The sequence below is a fragment of the Hypanus sabinus genome, chromosome 12, assembly GCF_030144855.1.
Source record: "Hypanus sabinus isolate sHypSab1 chromosome 12, sHypSab1.hap1, whole genome shotgun sequence".
Taxonomy (NCBI): domain Eukaryota; kingdom Metazoa; phylum Chordata; class Chondrichthyes; order Myliobatiformes; family Dasyatidae; genus Hypanus; species Hypanus sabinus.
In genome coordinates, this window is record NC_082717.1 from 27,597,528 (window position 1) to 27,623,627 (window position 26,100).

Sequence of the window (26,100 nt, forward strand, 5' to 3'; positions counted from 1 at the left end):
AATAAGAGGCTGAAAAAATATTGATTTTTCTGGTATACCAATGTCTATCAACTTGATCATAATTCTATTTAACAAATGTAGGTGCAACAAGATCATTGTGTCCCTACTCATCCCTATCCCCTTGTTACTGACTCACCCAGTTTATTTACTTACTTAGTTTAAGAGGAACCTGTCTTTGACAAATCTATTTCACAAAAGAACCAGCTGGCCATTGTGTTCTAGGCAATTCATAGGGATAGATTACACCAAGCTCAAACATGATAATATCATATAGCTAGATCCTTTTAAATGAACAGTTTCACTAATCATGTAGTTATTTTCTTGTGCAGAGGAGTTTTCGGTTACGTAGAGGAAGTAATATTTCTCAAGAGCCAGTTTCTTAATAGCACACCTGTATTGCACATAACCATGCACCTGTCTATGTTAATGTAAATGTATGAGATTTCCACTAGTCGCAGCCCTATGTGGCAATGCAATATTGAACCATGGGAAACTTGTATTGTGAATGGCCTGTCGTTTTAAGAATCAAAATGGTGGACCATTCACAATACCGTGTCAGTGCTGTGGTTAGCATGATGTGATTACAGCTCAGAGCATTGGAATGCGGAGTTCAATCCTTGCTCCTCTGTAAGGAGTCTTGGGGAATTTGTGGATTTGCTTCAGGTCCTTCCGATTCCTCCCACAGTTCAAAGACATGCTGAGTTGGTTAATTGATCATTGTAAATTGTCCTGTGAGGGTTAAATCGAGGTTGTCAGGGGTTATTGGTTACTCAAAGGGCCAAAAGGGCCTATTCTGCTGTGTATCTCTAAATAAAATAAAATAAAATCTGTGTACGTACCAGTTTAAATTTGGAAGAACATCTGAGTTATCCTGCTAAGGTCACCTCTACTGCTATCCTCGTAGAGAGCTCAACATAGATTGAAAATCAGACCCCGCACACTTCCTTGGTACAAACAGGTCAGCACTATTCCAGGCATTTTCTTCCAAAATAATAGAACCATAGAACATTACAGCACAGAAACAGGCCCTTTGGCCCTTCTTGGCTGTGCCAAACCATTTTTCTGCCTAGTCCCACTGATCTGCACCTCGACCATATCCCTCCAAACCCCTCTTATCCATGTACCTCTCCAGGTTTTTCTTAAATGTTAAAAGTGTTGACATAATAATGTCTAATTTCTTAAGGTTTCTGGATGTGAAGCAAATAAAATATACCTATTGATTTTATACTCAATTTGGAGACCAATTAAATATGTGTTTCAAGAATTTCTGTGCTGTGAAACTCTCTGATCATATGACACTATAAAGGATGGATGATAAGAAGTATTAAACAATGTTTGATTAACAACAGGTGGAAATGCGTCTGAGGGTAATCATCCAGAAAAAGATGGTGCCTGTGGTGTTTCTTACATTAGTCCATTTGGCGAATTGTACACACCAGCACTGGCAGGTATGTGAAAGCTGTGAGCAGTTCTATTCTAACCGTATTATATCATGGAATTTTATTGATAACCAGACACAAGACATAATAGACTAGATATTTTGTGAGGCTCCACTTTAACAGCCACCATTTATCCATTGGAGAAGATGGCCGCTATTAAAATTTTGTCATTTGGGAAAATTAAGTTGAAGTCTCGAGGTCATCATCAGATGCTCCGGGTGCAATGAATTTCACTCCACACAACTAAAACTGTCTCCTAATAAACAAATAGAATGAAAACCAAATGGACTCTGTGTTGAGCAAATCATTTTCTTAACTAGATGCTGCCAGACATTGAATTCTAAAATCTACCCTCATGTAATTTAAACATTTTCTCTATAATAAATATGACATCAAATTCATGTTATTTATTTTCAGTGCAGACAATACTGCTCTTCCCCCTCATCTTGCCCTTCACAGTCTTTTGATTGTCTGTTCCTTCCTGCATTGCTCGGCTGCTTGGGCCGCCTTCATCTCTCCATCCCTCACACTTTGTTTCTGTTACTTGCATGTTCCTTTCTTTCCTCACAGTGACAGAAAGCCACGGGGAGGTTGAAATTGTGCTGCATTTAAATTGCACCCACTGTGAACATAATGAATGTATATTTGACTATATCAAAGAAGAACTTGTCTGCATGTGCGAATCAGGAAAAATTCTGGCTTCAGACAGTGTTACCTGCATTTGTGAGTACCAGTTTTGACATGTTTCTGAACACCCTTGAGATATATTTAAATAACATACTTATCAGCAAAATAGCCAAATTCAGCAGAATTCTCTTTCTAGAAGAGAGGCATTATGCAAATTTATCTTGGGGCATGCCTTTGAATAAAATATAATGCTGTGATTGCTGGAAACCTGAAATAAAAACTGAAATCATATTAGGACTTTTTTTTGAGTTTGTAACCAACGGAAGAGATAAAGGGAACTTTCAGAAGGCCTTCGAAGCTGTTTCACCCAAGAGGTTATTAAATAGCTTAAGATAACAGGGGTAATATGTTGGCACAGATTGAGAATAGGTCAGTGGGAAGAAAACAGAATATAAATCAACAAACCTTTTCCAAGTTGGAAGACTTTGATGGGTGGGATCACTACAGGTTCCTGAGCTATATCAATGATTTGAATAAGGGATCTAAAGTGTAACAAGTGTAATATATCTAACTTTGTTAGTGTTACAAAGTTGAGTGGCAAAATGGGCTAAGAGGGAATGAACAGTAAATTCAAAAGAATATGTACAGGCTAATTAAAAGGATGAGGAAATGGCAGAGGGAATATAAATGTGGAAAATGAGAAGTTTTCCATTTTGGGCAGAAAAAAATACTAGAAAAGAGAGGTCTTTTTTTAAATGGAGAAGGATTGAAAATTGTTATTGTTCGGAGTGTCTTCAACATCCTTGCACACAAATGAAATTTAATTTGCAAGCACAAGCATTGAGGAAGGCCACAGCAATAGAGATACCCTGCTCTAACTATGTAGCACCATGCTAAGCCCACACCTAAACTACTGTGCATGGTTCATGTCTCTCTACAGAAGAAAACATAAACACCTGATAGAGTGCAACAGAGTTTCATCAGATTGGTATATAGGATAGTAAATTGCCTTCTGAGGAAGCATTAAGCCTATCTTCTTTAAAGTTTGTAAAAATGAACAGTGATCTTTTTAATGGGGCTTTGCTTGATAAATTCCAAGGTGTCTAGAACCATGGTTCAAAGTCTCAAAATAATAGGTTGACTATTCAAGACTAGGATGAGAAGAAACTTCTTTACCAGAGGCCCGTGAATCTTTGGAATTTTCTACCATGCAGGGTTGTGTAGGACAATCGCTGAATTATATTCAACTCAGAAACTGTAAATGCTGAAAAGTAACTATGAGGTGAAGGATTAGCCATGATCTTGCTAAATATCATAGCAAGCACGATATGGTCCTCGCCTGTTTCTGTTTCTTGGAGTTTTTGTGAAATTTCAGCAGGCCAGACAGTATTTCTGGAAGTAAAAAGATAATTAAAGTTTTGAATCAGTGCAAAGGCAACCGCCACAAGCATCAATGTCATTTCTGTCACCACCGGTAGTACGTAGAACGCAAGATCACAGGGACAGGACCTTTCAGTCCACAGAGTCTGTGCTCAACCATGGTGCCAGTCCAAACTATTCCCAACTGTAGTCTGTATCTCTTCATTCCCTTCCTATCCATGTACCTGTCTAAATGCCACTTAAACATTCCTATTGTATCGGCTTCCATCACTTCAGCCGGCAGCTGACAGACACCCTCCATTTTCTATGCACCTGGGAAATACTGCCTCTTTAAATCACTTTTAAATTTTCTTCCTCTCACCTTAAAGCTATGACCTCTAGTATTTGACACTTCCACCCTAGGAAACAAGCTGCCTGCTCTATCTATGTATTTCACGATTGGAATGAGGGTTTTCTATTAAAGCAGGAAATGCTGGAAACACTCAGCAAGTCAGGTATCATATGTACAAAGAGAAATAGTCAGCATTCCCAGTCAAAGAACCATAGATGCCTGGCTCACTGGGCATTTCCAGAAGTTGTTGTTTGTATTTCAGGCTAAAGATCTTCCATCAGTACACTGGGTATTTTAGGAGTGAAGCACTTTACAGGATATCCAACCTCACAATCTAAGTTAAATTATTGGATGTGCTACAGATGTGTTGGCCAAGAAATGGTCAAAGATGATGGTGAAGAACTCTGGAACCTGGAGCACTCTGGGTAGCTTAGCGATGAAAGGTGGAGGCCAGTGCATACTTCATAAATAGATTTGGGATGATGATGAGCGAGACCAGGAATACAATTCAGATGACGATGATGAGCAAGACCAAGATTATAATTCAGATGATGATGATGAGTAAGACCAGGAATACAATTCAGATGATGATGATGAGTAAGACCAAGGTTATAATTCAGATGATAATGATGAGTAAGACCAGGAATACAATTCAGATGATGATGATGATGAGTAAGACCAGGAATACAATTCAGATGATGATGATGATGAGTAAGACCAAGGTTATAATTCAGATGATGATGATGAGTAAGACCAGGAATACAATTCAGATGATGATGATGATGAGTAAGACCAGGAATACAATTCAGATGATGATGATGATGAGTAAGACCAGGGATACAATTCAGATGATGATGAGTAAGACCAGGAATACAATTCAGATGATTGCTTACTTTGTTGGTTGTTTTCTCATACTCTTTCTTTTTGCCTAGTTCCTCCGGACAATCACCTGCCATTTTCTCTTGTGCTTTCTGTTGTGTTGTCGGTCGTGGTAGCTGCTCTGCTGCTTGCCTTCTCAGGAATCATGATCGGTGGGTACAATCTTTGGGATATAGTTTGTGTTGAGGTACCTAAGGATTCCTTTCTATCATCCAGCACAACCCAGAAAATAATCCTAACTTTAGGTCCTTTCCATCCCAATCTGATTAAAAATAACCTTTCTCAAAGAAATGCATTGGTGTCACTCTGAAGACAGATGAATTCCAAGAGAAGTTAATAGATTTATTGTTGGTTTATTTGTTTATTACTGCCATTTTTACAAAGATAAAGGGAGAAAGCTGTGGTTGTATGCCATCCGGGCAGAACATGATAGTAAAAGAAAACGGAATTCAGAATGAAGTGCTACAGCTACAGAGGAAGTGCAACTCAGTAACAAATGAAGTGCCTTGAAGAGGGAGGTAATCAGAGAAAGAACACTCCTTTAGTATGTGAGAGGCCTGTTCAAAAGTGATAAATAGCAGGACAGCTGTTCTTGAGTCTGGTGTTACAAACTTCCAAGCTCTTGTATCTTCAGACTGATGGTGGGGGAGGTGGTAATAGCAGGGGGGGGAGGGCAGAAGAGAGAATGGCCAGCATGAGAGTGGTCATTGATCATGCTGACTGCTTTACTGAGGCATGAAGAATTGCAGATGGAGTCGATGGAGGGGAGGCTGGTTTGCATGATGGACAAGGCTGTATTTAAAACTCTGTCATTCTTCATGGTTTGAGCAAGAGCAGTTGCCATACAAAGCTGTTGCCCAATAAGACTGAGTGATTCACTTCTTCCTCACAGGATCTGAAAGAATTCTCTATTTTTAAGCATCTTGTCCAAATTGGTTTACAAGTGTGAGAACATCCAGTTTGAGGCTCCTAGTTACCACAGGGACCTGAGTGTAATGGTACACCTCATATTCAGGCTGGTGCTTGGTTCTGATGAGCTGCAAAGGCCATGTTGAGCTCTTTGACAAATTGCAAAAAGGTTGCAGCCTCCAGTAGCTTTGCTCAGGGTATCCAAGGAAGGAATGTATCCAGGCAGTAGGTTGAGAAACATTGCAGAAGGAGGCCACACAACATATTGAATCCCGCTCACCTGCTGTTTACAGATGCTTTCAATGCTGCATCTGAATCATTGGTGAGGGTCATTGGGGTCATGCCGAATTTCCTTAAGAGTTTTGAGAAAGTGAATGTATTGGTCATAGCATCTTGTCACCTGAGGGATAACAGGACAATCGTCTACGTAGTACCTGGGTCAGTGCCTCCAATGACACACTCAGAAACTGGACTTTTCCCTCTAGGCTTCCGGCACATTCCAATATTTCATTCTGTTAGTAACCAAAGAAAAGTTCTCCTTAAAGAGGGATAGTTTGCTTTCACACAGTCTTATTATTCACATAACAATTAATGCTTTATCTTTAAATATGAAAAATGGTCATTCATATGCTGTTAAAAATGTTTTTGGCAGTGTACCGACTCAAGCACCAAGAGCTGCAAGCCATGCAGATGGAACTGCAGAGTCCTGATTACAAGCTCAGCAAACTGCGAACTTCCACCATCATGACTGACTACAATCCAAACTACTGCTTTGCTGGGAAAACTACTTCCATCAGCGATCTCAAGGAGGTTCCCCGGAAAAACATACTGCTCATTCGGTGAGTAAAACAATGGTTGGTGACATAATTTAGCTACTTTCACGGTGTGGGTTGAGATAGTAAAGACCAGCACCCAGACACTGCTTTCTTTATTAGTAGTTGCTGTTAAGAAAAGAATCACACAATGAAAATAGCGTCCTTATTATTTTTCCCTCACTTTTCTCTGTGAAATGTGTTCCAAAACATTGGGCATGTTTCTTCAGACAAGCTGAAATGAGTGTGGGCAACCTCTCTTCCTGTAGGAGAGCATAAAAGCTAAGGATTCCATCATGTACTGCTGAATTGTAACACCAGGTGATTTCTTTTCTTGTGCCCTCCACCCTATACACGGGTCAGAATACCACTTCCTATTAAAGGCAATAGAGCAAGATTGTTTTTTTTCATTAGGGCAACATTGATTGTCCTCAAGAATGACGCATGTTTGCAGCCTGATATGTAGTCCTTGAACCTACAAGCAACAAGACAAGCTTTCTCTAAAATTCACTTAGCTGGAAATCAATCTATGCAAGCAGGGTTCAGGTATGCTTAACGGCCCCCTTCTGCAATGCCTGCTGCCTGGTTGCATTCCTTATTCAGTTACCCTGAGCAATGGAACATTTTTTTTGCTATTTGTCAATATGCTCTGCCAGCCACTTGCAACATCAGAACCGGGCACAAGACTGAGTATTGGATGTACCCTTACATTCAGGCCCCTGAGATAACTAAGAGCCTCAAACTGGATGCTCTCGCTCTTCTAAACCACATTGAAAGAGATGCATAATGAATTCTTCTTTCAGCTCCTGTGAGAGGGAAATGTATTGCTCAGTGGCATAAATTCAAGATCAGCACCAGGAGAACGAAAGGGACTTTAAAGCATTTGTTTCACCCAGTAGATACTTAAGCCACACATTTTAATATCAGAAATAGGAGTGGATTTCAAATCCATAATAACTTAAAAAACACAGTCAATTAATATTTTTAACAGATGAAAAAACAAGAATAAATAGCAGGGGAATGAGATCAGTTCTTAGGAGTTGGCATGTACCCAGTAATTAGAAGCTAAAAGTTATCTCATTTAGATGTATCTTTTGTGATTATCTTACCATTTAATTATCTAATCATATTCTGCATTTATCCTACTTGAATCTGAAAATTGGATCTCAATGGATAAGTTTCAACTTTTGTTTTGGTAACTGGGAGTTTCTGAGTTGTTTTCTCTCCATTTTAATCAGAACATTGTCTGTTTATCCTGGCCACCTAGCTCTAATCTACGAATATATTTTTGATTTGTAACTGTAGTGTCAGTGGGCTTTTTGGTATTGCTGCTTACAAAGGCATGTAGCGGGGCAGAGCTTCTCCCAAAACAATATCCTTTGTAGGAAGTAGTAAACCCTTACAAAATGAATATTTTTGCAACCAAGGGAGTATACAGTGAAAATTCACAAGATTGATTCCGACAGACTTGTGTGAGGAGACTAAGGTAACCCTCTCTTGAGTTTAGAAGTATACATGTATGAGAAATTTACAGAATTCTTAAGGAGCTCAGAAGAATAGATGCAGAGTTAAAGTTTTCAAGTCCAGAAATGAGATCACACTCTCAAAATAGGCTGTTGACATTGGGAATCAAGATGAAGATATTTATGCACTCAGTATAGTGAATCTTCAATTTAAAAAGAGCCAGCATTGACCTTATTCAATGGCAGAAAATGTATAGGTTAGATAACTTACTGCTGCTTCCATTTCTGTTGTTTAACGAAGGTGAAGTTTTGATCATTTTAAAATTTCCTTCTAAATCAGAGAAATAGCAATGTAGCAGGGATTCCCTCCCAAAGTCCTCCAATGGAGTTCAAATGTCAGAAACCTAGAGTCATAGAATCACAGAACACTGCAACACAGAAACAGGCCTTCAGCTAATCTGTGCCGAATTCTTAATCTGCCCAGCAACTTGTACCCAGATTACTCCCTCCATACCACTCCCATCCATGAACCAATCCAAATTTCTCTTGTTGAAATCAAACCTGCATCCACCAATTCTGCTAAGCCATTTGTTTCACACTCCCACCACCTTCTGAGTTTAGAAGTTTCCTCTCACATTCACCTTAAGGGGACGAAGTTTCATCACCATCACCAGAAGCAAAGCAGGAAGGAAAGGACTCCAAGCCAGGCTGAATTGCAGAGGGAAGAGACCCCCCCTCTACCCAGCATCTTGTTAGAAAATGTACAGTCACTGGAGAACAAAATTGAAGACCTAAGGGCAAGGGAAATCAGGAATTGTTGTGTTTTGTGCTTTACCGAGACATGGCTTACTCAGAGTATGCCAGATACAACAATCAGACACAAAGGCTCCTCATACACAATACAGAAGATGGGCCAAACTTCTGATTCAAAAAAGGCAAAAGGGGGAGGTGTGTGTTGTGCACCAATGTAGCAGTTTTGTCTTTCTTGTGTTCCCCCGACCTTGAATACCTAATATTCAAATGCCAACCATTCTATTCACCAAGAGAATTCTCCTGCGTGATCCTGACTGCAGTTTGTATACCACTAGCGGTCAACTGTAGCTAAGCACTTGAGATATTGTATGATGCTCTCACCAAACAAGAAATGGTCCATTCCAACACATTTCAAATCATAGAATCTCCAATCAGGCTTATTTGAAGAAATTACTGACTAATTATAATCGCATATAATATATAGCACCAGAAGTCCCAATGTAGTAGACCACTAATATACTAAGATAAGGAATGCCTACCGTTCCATGCCTAGAGGACATTTCAGGAAATCTGATCACCTGGCTGTCCTTCTCCTACCTGCATATAGGCAGAGGCTAAAGAGCAAGGCTCCAGAGATTAGGAAAATAAAGAGAACACAGGAAGCAGAGGAGAGGCTGTTGGATTGCTTCGAGTCAGTGGACTGGGCCATGTTCAAGAACTGATCTTTGGATCTGAATGAATACACCACAGTTGTCACAGACTTTATCAAAACAGTCATAGGCACATGTCCCCACAAAATCAATCAGTTTTTTTCCCAGCCAGAAGCCATCAGATTCGCAATCTGTTGAGGGCATACAAGAGGCCTTCAAATTTGGTGACAAAGTAAGTTACAAGAGGTCCAGCTTCAATCTCTGGAAAGCCCAGGAAAAGTGGCAATTTCATTAAACTTGAATCACTGAAGGATGCTCGACAGCTGTGTCAGGGCTTGAATGCTATCACCTCATACAAAGTGAGATCAAGTAACATAGGCAACAACAGCAGCTTGATTCCAGAGGCCTAAAGATTTGAGCTCAGTGCCTCCTAAGCTCATTGTAACTGCCAAATATGGAGAAAATGTCACCAATGTCCACAGTCATTTCAGTCTCTGAGGCCAAAGTAGGACCATTCTTCAGGAGGATGAATCCTGTCTCAACAACTAGCTGGAATGTTCACTCAGATCTTTAACCTTAGTTACCCATTTGCATCAAGCACTGATGCCCAAGAAAAACGTAGTAACCTGCCCCTTGTCCAGTAGCACTTGCGTCCACAGTGATGATGAAGTGTTTTCGGAGGTTAGTGATGAAACATATCAACTGCCTGAGAAGTGACTTGGATCTGCTCCAATTTGCCTACTGGCACAACAGGTCCACAGTAAATGCCATCTCATTGGCTCTGCATTCAACCCTGGAACATCTGGACAGCACCAGCAACAGAATCAGAATCAGGTTTATTATCGCCGGCATGTGTCGTGAAATTTGTTAACTTAGCAGCAGCAGTTCAATTCAATGCATAATATGGAAGAAGAAGAAAAAAATCAATTTACAGTACATGTATACTGTATTGAATAGATTAAAGTTGTGCAAAAATCAGAAATAATGTATCTTAAAAAATTGAGGTACTGTTCATGGGTTCAATGTCCATTTAAGAATCGGATGACAAAGGGGAAGAAGCTGTTCCTGAATCGCTGAGTGTGTGTCTTCAGGCTTCTGTACCTCCTACCTGATGGTAGCAATGAGAAAAGGGCATGCCCTGGGTGCTGGGAGTCTTTAATAATGGTTGCTGCCTTTCTGAGACACCGCTCCTTGAAGACGTCCTGGGTACTTTATAGGCTAGCACCCAAGATGGAGCCAACTAAATTTACAACCCACTGCAGCTTCTTTTGGTCCTGTGCAACAACAACCCCACCACCACACCCCCCCCCCCCCCCAGTACCAGACAATGATGCAGTCTGTCAGAATGCTCTCCACCAGTACATCTATAGAAGTTTTGGAGTGTATATGTTAACATATCAAATCTCTTCAAACTCCTAACAAACTATAGTCACTATCTTGCTTTATGATTGCATCGATATGTTGAGACCAGATTTGATCCTCAGAGATCTTGACACCCAGGATCTTGAAACTGCTCACTCTCCCCACTTCTGACCCCTCTATGAGGATTGGTATGTGTTCCTTCATCTTACCCTTCCTGAAGTCCACAATCAGCTCTTTTGTCTCACTGACATTGAGTGCCAGGTTGTTGCAGTGACACCACTCCACTAGTTGGCATATCTCACTCCTGTACACCCTCCTGTCTACACCTCAGATTCTACCAACAATGGTTGGATCATCAGCAAATTTATAGATGGTATTTGAGCTATGTCTAGCCACACAGTCATGCGTATACAGAGTGTAGAGCAGTGGGCTAAGCACACACCCCTGAGGTGCACCAGTGTTTGTTGTCAGCGAGGAGGAGTTATTATCACCAATTCACACAGATTGTGGTCTTCCAGTTAGGAAGTCGAGGATCCAATTGCAGAGGGAGGTACAGAGGCCCAGGTTCTGTAACTTGTCAATCAGGATTGTGGGAATGATGGTGTTGAATGCTGAGCTATAGTCAATGAGCAGCATCCTGACGTAGGTTTATACACCTATGCATACATCAGAATGCTCTTTAACGACTATAACTCAGCGTTCAATACTATCATCTCATCAACAGTAATCAGTAAGCTTCAAGACCTTGTGCAACAGGATCCTCAATTTCCTCACTTGCAGACTGGTTCAAATTGGCAATGACATCTTCACCATAATCTCCATCAGCATAGGTTTGTGCTTAGCCCCGAACTACTTTTCATGTCAAAGCTGCCCCTAATATTTCTTTTAAATCTCTCACTTCTGACCTTACACCACCATATCATATGTGAGACAGGCTGATGGCGTAGTGGCATCAGTGCCGGACATTGGAGTAAAGGCTCCCGAGTTCGAATCGAGCTGGCTCCAAAAACCTGGAGAGGGATGGGCTCTGCCAGGTTTCAGATGCCCAAGACACAGCGCGTGATGAGCAATCACCAAAAAGATCGGTGCAAAAAGCTTGTCGGGACGGCACCAGGAGATAAGGGCGCACACACATCATATGTGAACTCTTCATTCAAGTAAAATAAAGTGGATACATTTTCCTGTGGTTCGCATTTTACTTTAGGTTAGTTTCTGGAGCTACAAAACAACCTGTGGAAGAAAGAAAAGTGTCTCAGTGCAAAGTGTTGCCTGTTTATTGCCCCTCTCCATAATACTACCTGACCTGTTGAGTTCCTCCTGCTGTTTGTATGTGTTGTTCAATATTTACAGCATCTGCAGAATTCTGAGTGTTTCTGAGCTTCATCCATTCTATAGGGCATGTGTATTCTGCTGGATTTGTACCCTTTGGTTCCTGTAGAGTTGTTTCTATACTCTCGTCCAGTCCAGGTACACTTAGGAATTATGAACTTACATGAGCTGAATTCCCTTGATTTGCTGGTCTCTTGGTCTCTGTGAGCTCTTCAACATCAGAAGAGCTTTAGTCATTCCTGAAATTTCCACCTCAATTGGCCAAACTCTCTCCCATCCTGTGGGTGTGTGTCAACCACTCAGTTACTAGACTCCTGCAACTTCCAACTCATGTCTTGTCCAGCAATGGTGGCATCACTGAGCCAATTGTGTAGCTCAAATGTTTGCTTGAGCTATCCTCTTGAGGATCACATGCCTATTGAACTACACAAACTTTTGGATTAATGTTACCCACTTTCAACATGTAGTTCTTGACTTCAGTACATCTACAGTAGACACCTGAAAGCCCTGGAACAATACCACCAAAGGACTTTGAGGATCAACTTAAGGACAGATGGACTAACGTTGCTGGTGGAAGCCAACATGAATACCATTTCCACTTCAATGAAGCAACACCAGCTGCAATGGATGGGTCATGTCAGTCAGGTGGCTAACTCATGTCTCCCCAAACAGATTCTTTAGTCCCAGTTGGAGGAAGGTCAGTGAGCCCCTGGTAGGCAAAGAAATGCTTCAAAGATAACAGCAAAATCTGCCTGAAGAAATTCAAAATTACATCTAAAACCCAGGAAGATATTGCACTCAATAGATGCACGGGTGGCAACTCTGTTCAAGAGAGAGTTGCGCTACATGAGAGCAATCACTGTGCAGTGAACAGGCGGCAGCAGTGAAAGGAGAGAAAAAACAACCAGAAGACCCAACCACTAACCACAGCCACCACTTACTCGCATCCACACTGCGTCAGAGTATGTGGATCCTGGATCAGCCTCTACAGCCGCATGAGGACCCAACAATAGACAACCCCTTAGGGGAACGTCATACTTAACTTGAGTGATTGCAATACCACTACTACTGCTCTTGACTTCCATGATATTTCTATGGCTCCTCCTTGGAAGTCCACTATGACCTCTAACTGTGTTTCTCTCTTGAAACCATCTGTCTTGAATGTACAATTTCTGATAAAATCTGACTTTTTTTCTCCTACCTATCCTTCCAAGTTAGGTTGCAACAAACTCAAGCATTTCCCCAGCCAGCTGGGAGCTCCTTGTGATTGAGTGAGAGGCAATCCTAATATAAGGCAGAAACAATACAAGACAATAACTTAGACTCCCTATTGCTCCATTGTCTCCTTTGGTGTGCAGACAGACATCAGCCTCCCCGTTTGGCAGTGAACGGCATAGGAACATGAAGTGGTCCTGGTTCCCATTTAGAATGAATATTCTTAGGCGGAAGCGGGCGAGGCGAGGTAGGTTCAGGTTTCAGTTTTTCCTGTTATTTGAGGAAAGGGGAAGTATGAGTGAGGGGCAGCTTGTTGTTCTCGGTGTCGGATGTGGGAGGTCCTGGAGTCTCCTAGCTTCCCGGACGTCTACATCTGCGCCAGGTGCGCCGAGCTGCAGCTCCTTTTCAATCTTTTTATTAAATTTCATATATAAAAAAAAACAGCACATAATAATGAATAGATTACAGATTCAATAAACTTGAGATTACATTAGTAATAGGATAATAATATCCTATTAAAACATCCATCAACAAAAGGTACATAAATCAATCAAGTCTATATAAATATGTATGAAAAAAAAACAAAAATAATCGTCGAAAAAAGAAGAAAAAAAAAATTGAAATTATATATGAGAAAAAATATATATTGAAAAAAAATACTAAACTAAAACTAACATGGGCAATAATAGCACTTTATAAATATATAAAGGTGTCAAGAAAAGAACTCCGGAACTCCATACCTGAACAAGTATAAGTAGAGAAAAGGATCTGAAATAGGCCAAATTAATTCATATGAAAGTGTCGAATAAATGGTCCCCAGGTTTCTTCAAATTTAATTGAAGAATCAAAGATAGTGCTTCTGATTTTTTCCAAACTCAAATAAGAAATAGTTTGGGAGAACCACTGAAATGTAGTAGGAGGATTTACTTCTTTCCAGTTTTGTAATATAGACCTTCTGGCAATTAATGTTACAAAGGCAATCATTCGTCTGATTGAAGGGGAAAGCTGATTGCCATCTTCATTTGGTATACCGAAAATTGCAGTAATAAAATGGGGTTGTAAATCGATATTCCATACTGAGGAAATGACATCAAAAATGTCCTTCCAATAGTTATGTAAAGTGGGACATGTCCAAAACATGTGAGTCAATGAAGCCACTTCTAAGTGACATCTGTCACATTGAGGATTAATATGCGAATAAAATCGGGCAAGCTTATCTTTAGACATATAAGCTCTATGTACAATTTTAAATTGTATTAAAGCATGTTTAGCACAAATAGAGGAGGAATTAACCATTTGTAAAATTTTTTCCCATTTATCTATTGATGTATTACATCGAAGTTCTTTTTCCCATTCTTGTCTAATTCTATCCGATATTTCTGGCTGTATCTTCATAATCATGTTATAAATAAAAGCTACTAATCCCTTCTGACAAGGATTAAAAGTAAAAATCAAATCTGAAAAATCCGATGGAGTTGAGTTAGGAAAAGATGGAAGAATTTTATGTAAGAAATTTCTAATTTGTAAGTATCTAAAAAAATTAGATTTAGGTAATTCAAATTTGTTGGATAGTTGATCAAAAGACATCAAAGTACCTTCAAAAAAAAGATCACGAAAACATTTTATACCTTTCCTTTTCCATATACTAAAAGCTTGATCTGTCAATGAAGGTTTAAAAAAAAAATTACATAAAATAGGGCTGTCCAGAGCAAAGTTTTTCAGATTAAAGAATTTGCGAAATTGAAACCAAATTCGTAGTGTATGTTTAACAACAGGGTTAGATATCTGTTTATTGAATTTGGCTAAATCAATAGGAAGAAAAGAACCAAGAACGGAAAATATAGAATATCCCTTAACCTCACTACATTCTAAATTTACCCACTGTGGGCACACAGGTGAATCCAAATCTAGTTTCCAGTACATTAGGTTACGAATATTATTCGCCCAATAATAAAATCTAAAGTTAGGTAAAGCTAGACCACCATCTTTTTTAGACTTTTGTAATTGCCTTTTGCTTAACCTAGGATTTTTATTTTGCCACACAAATGAGGAAATTTTTGAATCAATATTATCAAAAAAAGATTTAGGAATAAAAATTGGTAAAGCTTGGAATAAATATAAAAATTTCGGTAAAATCATCATTTTAATAGCATTAATCCGACCAACTAATGATAAAAATAAGGGAGACCATCTAGTAGTAAGTTGCTGAATTTGATGAAGCATAGGTAAAAAATTCAGTCCAAATAAATCTTTATATTTCTTGGTGATTTTTATACCTAAATAGATAAAGTTATCAGTAACAACTTTAAATGGCATCCTATCACTCAATAAAGTTTGCGCGTTTAAAGGGAATAACTCACTCTTATCTAAGTTTAACTTATAACCAGAAAAGCTACCAAATTGAGCCAACAAGGATAAAATAGCAGGAATAGACCTACTAGGATTAGAAATATATAACAACAAATCATCAGCATAAAGCGATAATTTGTATAACTTCTCATTACGGGTAATACCAAAAATATTAGGAGATTCACGAATAGCAATAGCTAAAGGTTCTAATGCAATATTAAATAATAAAGGACTTAAAGGACAACCTTGTCTTGTACCACGAGATAATTGAAAAAAAGAGGATCTATAATTATTTGTAAGAACAGAAGCAACAGGTTTATAATATATTAATTTAATCCATGATATAAAATTAGGACTAAAATTAAAGTTTCTCAATGCATTAAATAAATATGTCCATTCAACTCTATCAAAGGCTTTTTCAGCATCTAATGAGATAACACATTCTGGGGTTGTAGGTGATGAAGTATAAATTATGTTAATCAATTTTCTAATATTAAAAAAGGAATATCGATTCCTAATAAAACCAGTTTGATCTTCTGAAATAATCTGTGGTAATACCTTTTCTAATCTAATGGCTAAAATTTTTGTAAGAATCTTAGAGTCTACATTTAATAATGATATAGGGCGATAAGATGCACATAAAGTAGGATCTTTATCTTTTTTAAGAATTAAAGAGATAGTAGCTTCATAAAACGATTGAGGTAGTCTCTTCTTAACAAACGCATCATTAAAGATTTCACATAGCCAAGGAGAAAGCAATAAAGAAAAAGTTTTAAAAAATTCTACAATAAAACCATCAGGACCAGGAGCTTTCCCTGAATTCATTGATGAGATAGCCTCTCTTATTTCATCCATAGAAATAGGAGCATCAAGCAAGCTACAATCTTCATCTATCAGTTTAGGAATATTCAAATTATTAAAAAAATTATCCATCGTAAACCGGTCACCGTCAAATTCTGATTGATATAAAGATTTATAAAAATCTTGAAAAGTGTTATTGATTTCTTTATAATCAGTAGTTAAATTACCGTCTTGTTTACGAATTTTAATAATTTGTCGCTTAGTCGAAATAGCTTTTAATTGATTAGCTAACAATTTACCAGTTCGATCACTATGAATATAAAATTGAGCCCTAGTCTTAATTAATTGATTCTCAATTGAAGAAGATAATAATAAACTATGTTCCATTTGAAGCTCAACTCTCTTCTTATAAAGTTCTTTGGTAGGAGTAACGGAATAAATCTTATCAATTTCTTTAATTTTATCCACCAATAAAGCTATATCTGAATATCTTTGTTTTCTTTTACCAGCGGAATATGAAATAATTTGTCCACGAATAAAAGCCTTGAAAGAGTCCCAAAGTATTCCTTTATCAATCTCTTCATTATAGTTTGTTGAAAAAAATAAGTCAATTTGTTGCTTAATGAAGGTAATAAATTCTGGATCTTGAAGTAAAGTAGCATTAAGTCTCCAGGATCTAGTATTGATAGAAGAGTCCGAAATCTTGATAGATAACTTCAAAGGCGCATGATCCGAAATAGCAATAGAATCGTATTTACAATCAATAACATCTGTTAATAAACGATGATCAATAAGAAAGTAATCAATTCTAGAATAACTATGATATACATGTGAAAAAAATGAAAATTCTTTATCTTTAGGGTTCAAAAACCGCCATATTTCAGTAATTCCAGAATCAACCATAAAAGAATTAATAAGTAAAGCTGATCTATTCGGAAGAGTTCGAATAGGTTTAGATCTAGCTGCAGCTCCTAAGGGACTGTGTTGGGGAACTGGAGCTGCAGCTCAATGACCTTCGTCTGGATAGAGAGGAGTTACAGGCAGGTGGTCACTCCGGGGCTACAGGAGGCGGACAGGTGGGTCACGGTCAGGAAGGGGAAGAGGCAGGTACTGGAGAGAACCCCAGTGGCTGTACCCCTTGACAATAAGTACTCCTGTTTGAGTACTGTTGGGGGGCACAGCCTACCTGGGGGAAGCAACAGTGGCCGTTCCTCCGGCACAGAGTCCAGCCCTGTAGCTCAGAAGGGTAGGGAAAGGAAGAGGAAGGCAGTAGTAATAGGGGACTCGATAGGGGGTCAGATAGGTGATTCTGTGGACGCAATCAGGAGACCCAGATGGTAGTTTGCCTCCCTGGTGCAAGGGTTCGGGATGTTTCTGATTGTGTCCAAGATATCCTGAAGTGGGAGGGTAAGGAGCCAGAGGTCGTGGTACATATAGGTACCAATGACATTGGTAGGAAAAGGGAAGAGGTCCGGAAAGGAGAATATAGGGAGTCAGGAAGGCAGTTGAGAAGAAGGACCACAAAGGTAGTAATCTCGGGATTACTGCCTGTGCCACGCGACAGTGAGAGTAGGAATGGAATGAGGTGGAGGATAAATGTGTGGCTGAGGGATTGGAGCGGGGGGCAGGGATTCAAGTTTCTGGATCACTGGGACCTCTTTTGGGGCAGGTGTGACCTGTACAAAAAGGACGGGTTACACTTGAATCCTAGGGGGACCAATATCCTGGTGGGAGGGTTTAATAGAGCTGTTAGGGAGGGTTTAAACTAATTTGGCAAGGGGATGGGAACCGGAATGATGGAGCGGAGGAGATGGAAAACCGAAACAGGTCTAAGGTAGTGAGCAGTAAGGATGTCAGGAAGGACAGGCAGGTGATGGAGCAAATTTGCAGCCATTGGGATGAGTTGCAGTGCAATCAATGCAAAAAGTACCAAATACTGGACTTAAGGTGTTATACTTCAATGCATGCAGCATAAGGAATAAGGTGGATGATCTTGTTGTACAGTTTCAAATTGGCAGGTACGATATTGTGGCCATCACTGAGACGAGGCTAAAGGATGCATGTCTCTGGGAGCTGAACGTCCAAGGATACACGGTGTATCAGAAAGATAGGCAGGTAGGTAGAGGGGGTGGCATATCTTTAAAGGTAAGAAATTATATTTATTCATTAGAAAGAGTTGACATAGGATCGGAAGGTACAGAATCTTTATGGGTTGAGCTAAGAAATTGCAGGGGTAAATGGACCCTGATGGCAGTTATCTACAGGCCTCCAAACAGCTGCAGTGATGTGGACTACAAATTACAACAGGAAATAGAACAGGCTTGCCAGAAGGGCAGTGTTATGATAATTGTGGGGGATTTTAACATGCGAGTGAATTGGGAAAATCAGGTCGGCACTGGATCTCAAGAGAGAGAATTTATAGAATTCTAGCTTTTTAGAACAGCTTGTTGTTGAGCCCACTTGGGGATCGGCTGTACTGGATTGGGTATTGTGTAATGAACCAGAGGTGATTAGAGAGATGCAAGTGAAGGAACCCTTAGGAGACAGTGATCACAACATGATTGAGTTCACTGTGAAATTTAAGAAAGAGAAGCCGAAATCCGATGTGTCGGTATTTCAGTGGAGTAAAGGAAATTACAATGGCATGAGAGAGGAACTGGCCAAGGTTGACTGGAAAGGGACACTAGCAGGAAGGATGGCAGAGTGGCAGAGCAGCAGTGGCTGGAATTTATGTGAGAAGTGAGAAAGGTGCAAGAAGAAGAAGAAATTTTCGAATGGAAAAAGGATGCAACTGTGGCTGACAAGAGAAGTCAAAGCCAAAGTAAAAGCAGAGGGCATACAAGGAAGCAAAAATTAGTGGGAAGACAGAGGATTGGGAAGTTTTTAAAGACTTACAAAAGGAAACTAAGAAGGTCATTAAGAGGGCAAAGATGAACTATGAAAAGAAGCCAGCAAATAATATCAAAGAGGATACTAAAAGCTAATTCAAGTATATAAAGAGTAAAAGACAGGTGAGAGTAGATACAGAACTGATAGAAAATGATGCTGGAGAAATTGTAATGGGAGATAAGGAGATGGCGGAGGAGCTGAACGAGTATTTTGCATCAGTCTTCACTGAGGAAGACATCAGCAGTATACCGGACACTCAAGGGTGTCAGGGAAGAGAAGTGTGCGCAGTCACAATTATGACAGAGAAAGTAATCAGGAAGCTGAATAGTCTAAGGGTAGATAAATCTCCTGGACCAGATGGAATGCACCCTCGTGTTCTGAAGGAAGTAGCAGTGGAGATTGCGGAGGCATTAGCAGTGATCTTTCAAAAGTCGATAGATTCTGACCTGATTCCGGAGGACTGGAAGATTGCAAATGTCACTCCGCTTTTTAAGAAGGGAGCAAGGAAACAAAAAGGAAATTATAGACTTGTTAGCTTGACATCGCTGGTTGGGAAGTTGTTGGAGTCGATTGTCAAGGATGAGATTACGGAGTACCTAGAGGCATATGACAAGATAGGCAGAACTCAACATGGTTTCCTTAAAGGAAAATCCTGCCTGACAAACCTAGTGCAATTTTTTGAGGAAATTACAAGTAGGCTAGACAAGGGAGATGCAGTGGATGTTGTGTATTTGGATTTTCAGCAAGCCTTTGACAAGGTGCCGCACATGAGGCTGCTAAACAAGATAAGAGCCCATGGAATTATGGGAAAGTTACATACGTGGATAGAGCGTTGGTTGATTGGCAGGAAACAGAGAGTGGGAATAAAGGGATCCCATTCTGGCTGGCTGCCGGTTACCAGTGGTGTTCCACAGGGGTCCGTGTTGGGGCCGCTTCTTTTTTACATTGTATATCGACGATTTGTATTATGGAATAGATGGCTTTGTGGCTAAGTTTGCTGATGATACAAAGATAGGTGGAGGGGCTTGTAGTGCTGAGGAAACAGGAGTCTGCAGAGAGACTTGGATAGATTGGGGGAATGGGCAAGGAAGTGGCAAATAAATTACAATGTCGGAAAGTGTACGGTCATGCAGAAGAAATAAACAGGCAGACTATTATTTAAATGGGGAGAGAATTGAAAGTTCTAAGATGCAACAGGACTTGGGAGTCCTCGTGCAGGATACCCTTAAGGTTAACCTCCAGGTTGAGTCAGTGGTGAAGAAGGCGAATGCAATGTTGGCATTCATTTCTAGAGGAATAGAGTATAAGAGCAGGGATGTGATGTTGAGGCTCTATAAGGCACTGGTAAGACCTCACTTCGAATACTGTGTGCAGTTTTGGGCTCCTTATTTAAGAAAGGATGTGCTGACGTTGGAGAGGGTTCAGGGAAGATTCACTAGAATGATTCCATGAATGAGAGGGTTAACATATGAGGAACGTTTGACCGCTCTTGGACTGTACTCCTCGGAGTTTAGAAGAATGAGGCGGGACCTCATAGAAACGTTTCGAACATTGAAAGGCATGGACAGAGTGGATGTGGCAAAGTTGTTTCCCATGGTGGGGGAGTCTAGTACGAGAGGACATGACTTGAGGATTGCAGGCCGCCCATTCAGAACAGAGATGCAAAAAAAGATTTTTAGCCAGTGGGTGGTGAATCTTTGGAATTTGTTATCACGGGCATCAGTGGAGCAGAGATAGGTATCTGAGTAGTCAGGGCATCAAAGGTTATGGTGAGAAGGCGGGGGAATGGGACTAAAAGGGAGATTGGATCAGCTCATGATGAAATGACAGAGCAGACTCGATGGGCCAAATGGCTGACTTCTGTTCCTTCATCTTATGGTCTTATGGGCCACCACCAGCAATGAGTGGCTTAGGAAGCCAGGTATTTCAAAAGCTGACTACCAGGCCTATCCAGCTGTCCTCTATAGATCAATGACTCAAACAGTAACACTGCCAGTCACTTTGAGGAAAGAGTCCATTCCTAGCTGAATGGTGGCAACATGTGGTCACTTCCACATTTACACTGGAGCTGTGGGTAGCTGTGACTTCCAATCTCAATACCATAACTTAATCGAATTTTCAATGTGTCAGTCAGTCATCTACACATCGTCTCTAGCCACTGATTCTCAAATACCAAGGAAGACCGTTCTTCAGTATGTCAAAATCACCACTCTGTGGTCCTGCTTCAGGCAACTGTGACCCATTCTCCAGTAAAGCTCGGATCCGTTGAAGACACTGGAATCCAGAAGAAGAAACAATTTGCTGGCAGAACTCAGTGGGTTGAGTATCATCTGTGGGAGGAAAGGAGTAGTCAATATTTCAGGTAGAAACCCTGCATCTGGACTGTTGCATTCTGCTGTGAAGTGTGATACCCTATAGAGTGGTCCAGTGGCCCACTGTCAGAAGGGCAACTGAACTGAATATTGCCACCAGTGACTTGTAGTCAATAATCTGAATGAAGTGCTGCCAGCCAGGAACTTCTGACCACGTAACCCTTTTCTATCGTACATGACACCTCGTCCTCTCTCTGCTGTAGAATATCTGGGCCTTTTTACAGCACTTCTGGAGTCTGCAAGCCACATTTGCCCTTCTGCTATAATAGAGGAGATCCTGCTCCATCAATTTGGAGAAGAGATTGTTTGTGCATGAAAACTCAAGTTTACTACCTTAGCACATCTTATTTAACTGAAAAACCCCAACTTCAGACCTAAAGTTGTCATCAAGATGTTATGGTAAAAAAATAAACTTCAAATGTGAAGGAAGAGTCATTTATCAAGCATACAGTAATAAAATATATTACTTTTTAAATATTAAAATATAACCAGTTTTAGAGAGGACTGTTAAACACAGTTATCTCCTACCTGTGTGATTCTTTATATTGTCCTAATGAGCTTCTTATTCTTTATGATTTCATTTATGAGGTTTTAAAATTATTTACACGATTTGCTGTTTTGGGTGTTTGCCAGTCTCTGTTCTGTGGTTTTTCATGGACTCCCTTGAGTTTCTTTGTTTTGTGGCTGCCTGCAAGAAAATGAATCTCCAGGTTGTACATGGTATACATACTTGGATAATAAATTTGGTTTGAGCTCTGAACTAATAAGGGTGTGGGGGCAAGGGTAGTTTGTACCCCTGCTGGTTATTCTGTCTGTAATAAAGAGACTGCCATTTCAACCATTTATTCTTTATTATCTTAACTTTCTACTATTACAACCCTGGCATTTTATCAGTATTAATAGATTTATCCCAAGCAGATTATTAGATTAAAGTTAATAATTGCATTTCCTGCATGGAAAATTTATTGTCAGGTGTTAGATCATTTACCTCCATCTCTAATAGTTCTGTCACTTTTTCACAAACTATTTGAATTACCTAGTAATCTGAACTAAGAAATTTAAATTGTGCAGCAAATTGGAAAGTTAGTGCTAAAAAATTGAGCAATTAAATAATTTATATTAAATATCTGAATTCAGAGCAGTAGCTTCCTTTACGTGCTGTGGCTAGATGTCTAATCAAACCTGTCAAGCAATGGCATTTCATTCATCTCAGTTTAAAAATCATGACACTTCAGTGGAAGCATATTCAAAAATAGAAATTGCTTTGTTAATTTAAATGGTTTTATGTTTCATTCTTGCAATTCCGTATTGTAATATTAGATCACTGAGTGATACCTTCATTCCAAGAGGATTGAGAAGGTTTCAGCTACTGAGAATATGGTCTGAGTTGCGTAGCTTCAATTTTGTAAATGGTGGATTATTGTTTGGACAGGCAAGTACTGACATAATGATTCCCTTCACAGTGGCCTGGGCCATGGAGCCTTCGGTGAAGTATATGAAGGCCAGGTTACAGGGATTCCAGGTGAACCCAACCCTCTGCAGGTTGCTGTCAAGGTAAGAAAGATGCCAGTTTACACAGGTTCATAAATTCTGAACCAGCAACAACTCAGTGTTGAGTATGTTCTGTTATTTTCTAAAGGGATTTGGGCTACAGTCATTCTGTGGTGTATTTTTCCTTTTGTCAAGAGGCAACATGATTATGAAAACATTCCTCGACTTTTTTTGTTGAAACACATCATTATGTCATTTGTGCAGACAATAGTGGGCTCTCCCACACAAGCAAAAAGAATTTACCAAGCACTTTTTTTTATATCAACTGTATGCTATTAAGCAGTAATTTCCCTAAGGAGTCAAGGGGCAACTGTATGTGCTTTGCTGTGCCATTTTCTTTCATTGAAAATTATGATGAGTTAAACGTGGTGGAAAATGCTTTTGAAAACTCATCACAGAAAGGCGAGTGCCACAATTGTTGCAGCATTACTTGTGATGATTTTGGCTCATTTTATAGGAGAATTCAATCTAGCACCAACTAGGGTTGTTGCTTTGTGTTTTCATGGATGTTCTCAGAACAACAAGACTTGCACAGTCCTTTCACAGCAATGTTCAACAGTTGGACATGCTTTTTTATTCTGCCTTTAGACGAAGGTAGAGTGATTTACTGTGCCATTATTTCATTTCTGGAGACTGAATGTGAATCGAGTTGAGACAGCTTGGATAAACAGTATGCTCACAAAGGTTAAGGCAAATTTACTATGCAGTGTAAAGGAAATTAAAATATTACTCAACAGGTAAAATTTGATTTTGGTGCTTGTCCCTGAGTTTCTATAATTGCTTATATTGCCACAGGACAAATGTTCACCAGATAAATATAGTGGATTCCAGTTAATTGGGGTCACATGTCCATTTTTGCCCAATTAAGTGACTGTCCCAATAAGCCAAAGTTTCATGGAAATAGTTTTAAAAAATCAAACTGAGTTACAAATTATGTTTTTTAAATAAAATACAGAACAAATTAGAAAAAGCACTAATACTAGTACAGTATGATAAATCTACACATTAGTTCCTGAAGAAGTCATCTGTGACACATTCTTTGGATTGCAAATGAACAAAATCAGCGCAAACATCTAGTGCAGATAATGGACTGCCTTCATACAATGCTTTCAATGATTGCATCTTCCAAATCTTCATTTTCCTTTTCTCAATTCAAGGTGATTGTCAATTACTTCAAATTCTTCAATAGTTCCTAACTTAAAGTAGTGAAATCATTTCATTTTCACTCCTGACCATTTCTGTCATCTCCACACCTGCATGCTTGAAACTGTAGTAAGAAAAATATTTCTGAAGTGTTTTACTGCTTATTTCTCACCAATTATCAATGACAAAAATTGCTGCTGTTTGAACACAAACACATGCTATTTAAAAACTGTTTGTTTGAAGCACACTGTAGTATTTAATGGCCACGTAATGCACACAACCAACACTGGTTAAAAACTGTTTGACAACAGTCTCCAATTAAGTGGCATAGTGTTCTAGATAAGCAAAAGGAATCTTGCCTATTTTCTCAACTAGTTTTAGTTCTTTAAGAGATGCCCCATTAAGTGGGTGCTCTGATTAAGCAATGGTCCAAGTAATCGTAACCCACTGTAGTGTAATTTCAGTGAAATATTATTATTAATATCTCCTCTCTTGTAAACAATGTTACATCACAGACCAGAAATGGGAACAAACTGCTTTGGTGAATCCAGCCCCTTCCTGCGTTTGTGTGTCTGCAAGTTACAGGAAAAGGAATGGTTTCTGTCCATGAGAAAAGGAAATTTCTCTTTTGTAACAATGTTGTTTAATCATTTAAGAAGCCAATCAGTCTAAGAAAAATTAGATGCTAAGTAGAAGATGTTAAGATTTCTGTGGATGGATGATTTACTTGAGCTTATTGGCCTTCCTCAACTATAATTATCTGGTGATCTTGTGAAGATAGACAGGTTAATTAGTTAGCTGAAAGACAGTACAGACACAGTTATATTTTATATACTCTGCTATTCTCACTTATCACTGTTAGCATGAAGCAGTATTGCCTTCTAGTTCTATCAAACATTACAGCCCAGGAAATAGATTAGAAAAATAACATTTATGCATACTTTTAATGTGTATATTAGATTTTAAAATCAATTGTATGTGTTTTAAGTGTTGCATAATTTCCCAGTCATTATTCGTATGCAGCCTGCATTCTTGACTTGCCAACAAGAAAACAGACCAAAAGGGTGACAATCTTTATCTTGTAATTCACTATAATAGCAGGAGCATATCATGCTGCAAGTCAGAAATCATGCTTGATTTAAGGGGTTCCAGCTGGGATATCAATTTTATAAACACACTGTCTCCATATGGATTTCCATCTGCTGCACTTTTTTTACACTGTCAACACAGATAGAAGACACAGGATCTCTGTACTGTGCACCTCTGTGCCAGTCACTTTAATTTGTGGTCCTAATCATCGTAGTGGGTGTGAGAACATCAGGACATATCAACCCTTCACTTCCACTCCACCATTTAAAAACATCATGACCAATCTAATTTTGACCACAATCCAATTTTTCTACCCTCTCCCCATGTCCCTGATTCCTTTGTAATTCAAATGTCCATCATTCTCCATCTTGAATAAATTCAGTGGCACATCTGTGTCTCTGCAGTTCTTAGTTCTAAATAACCCAAATGGGTGAAACATCCCCCCAGTATCCACTATGTTATTCCTCCTCAGAATTAAGATCACCTATTGTTTCCCTAAACTCTAATGACTTCAGACACAAACTGCTTAACCGAGCAATATTTCTCAGCATTCTGTCCAATGCAATAGCATCCCTCCTTAAATGAACTGACTAAATTGTATATAGCAATACAGATCTCACCAATTCCTATGTTTATATCACACACTCCCCTGCAACAAAATCTACATTACTTTAGCCTTCTTAATTAATTGCTGTACATGTCTGAAAACTATTTGTATTTCATGTACAGAGTTCCCCAGATCCCCTCGAACCTCAAC

The 26,100-nt window shown here is 39.4% G+C and overlaps 1 protein-coding gene across 1 annotated transcript in view; it reads left to right on the top strand.

The window, feature by feature from the left end:
* The window catches only part of LOC132402717 (ALK tyrosine kinase receptor-like), a 324,081-nt gene that overhangs the window by 246,888 nt on the left and 51,093 nt on the right, over window positions 1-26,100 (top strand). Inside the window, exons 9-13 of the mRNA XM_059985678.1 lie at window positions 1,350-1,448; window positions 2,010-2,162; window positions 4,710-4,808; window positions 6,218-6,404; window positions 23,024-23,114. Coding sequence (XP_059841661.1) covers window positions 1,350-1,448; window positions 2,010-2,162; window positions 4,710-4,808; window positions 6,218-6,404; window positions 23,024-23,114 — 629 coding nt within the window. The remainder of the gene's footprint in view (window positions 1-1,349; window positions 1,449-2,009; window positions 2,163-4,709; window positions 4,809-6,217; window positions 6,405-23,023; window positions 23,115-26,100) is intronic.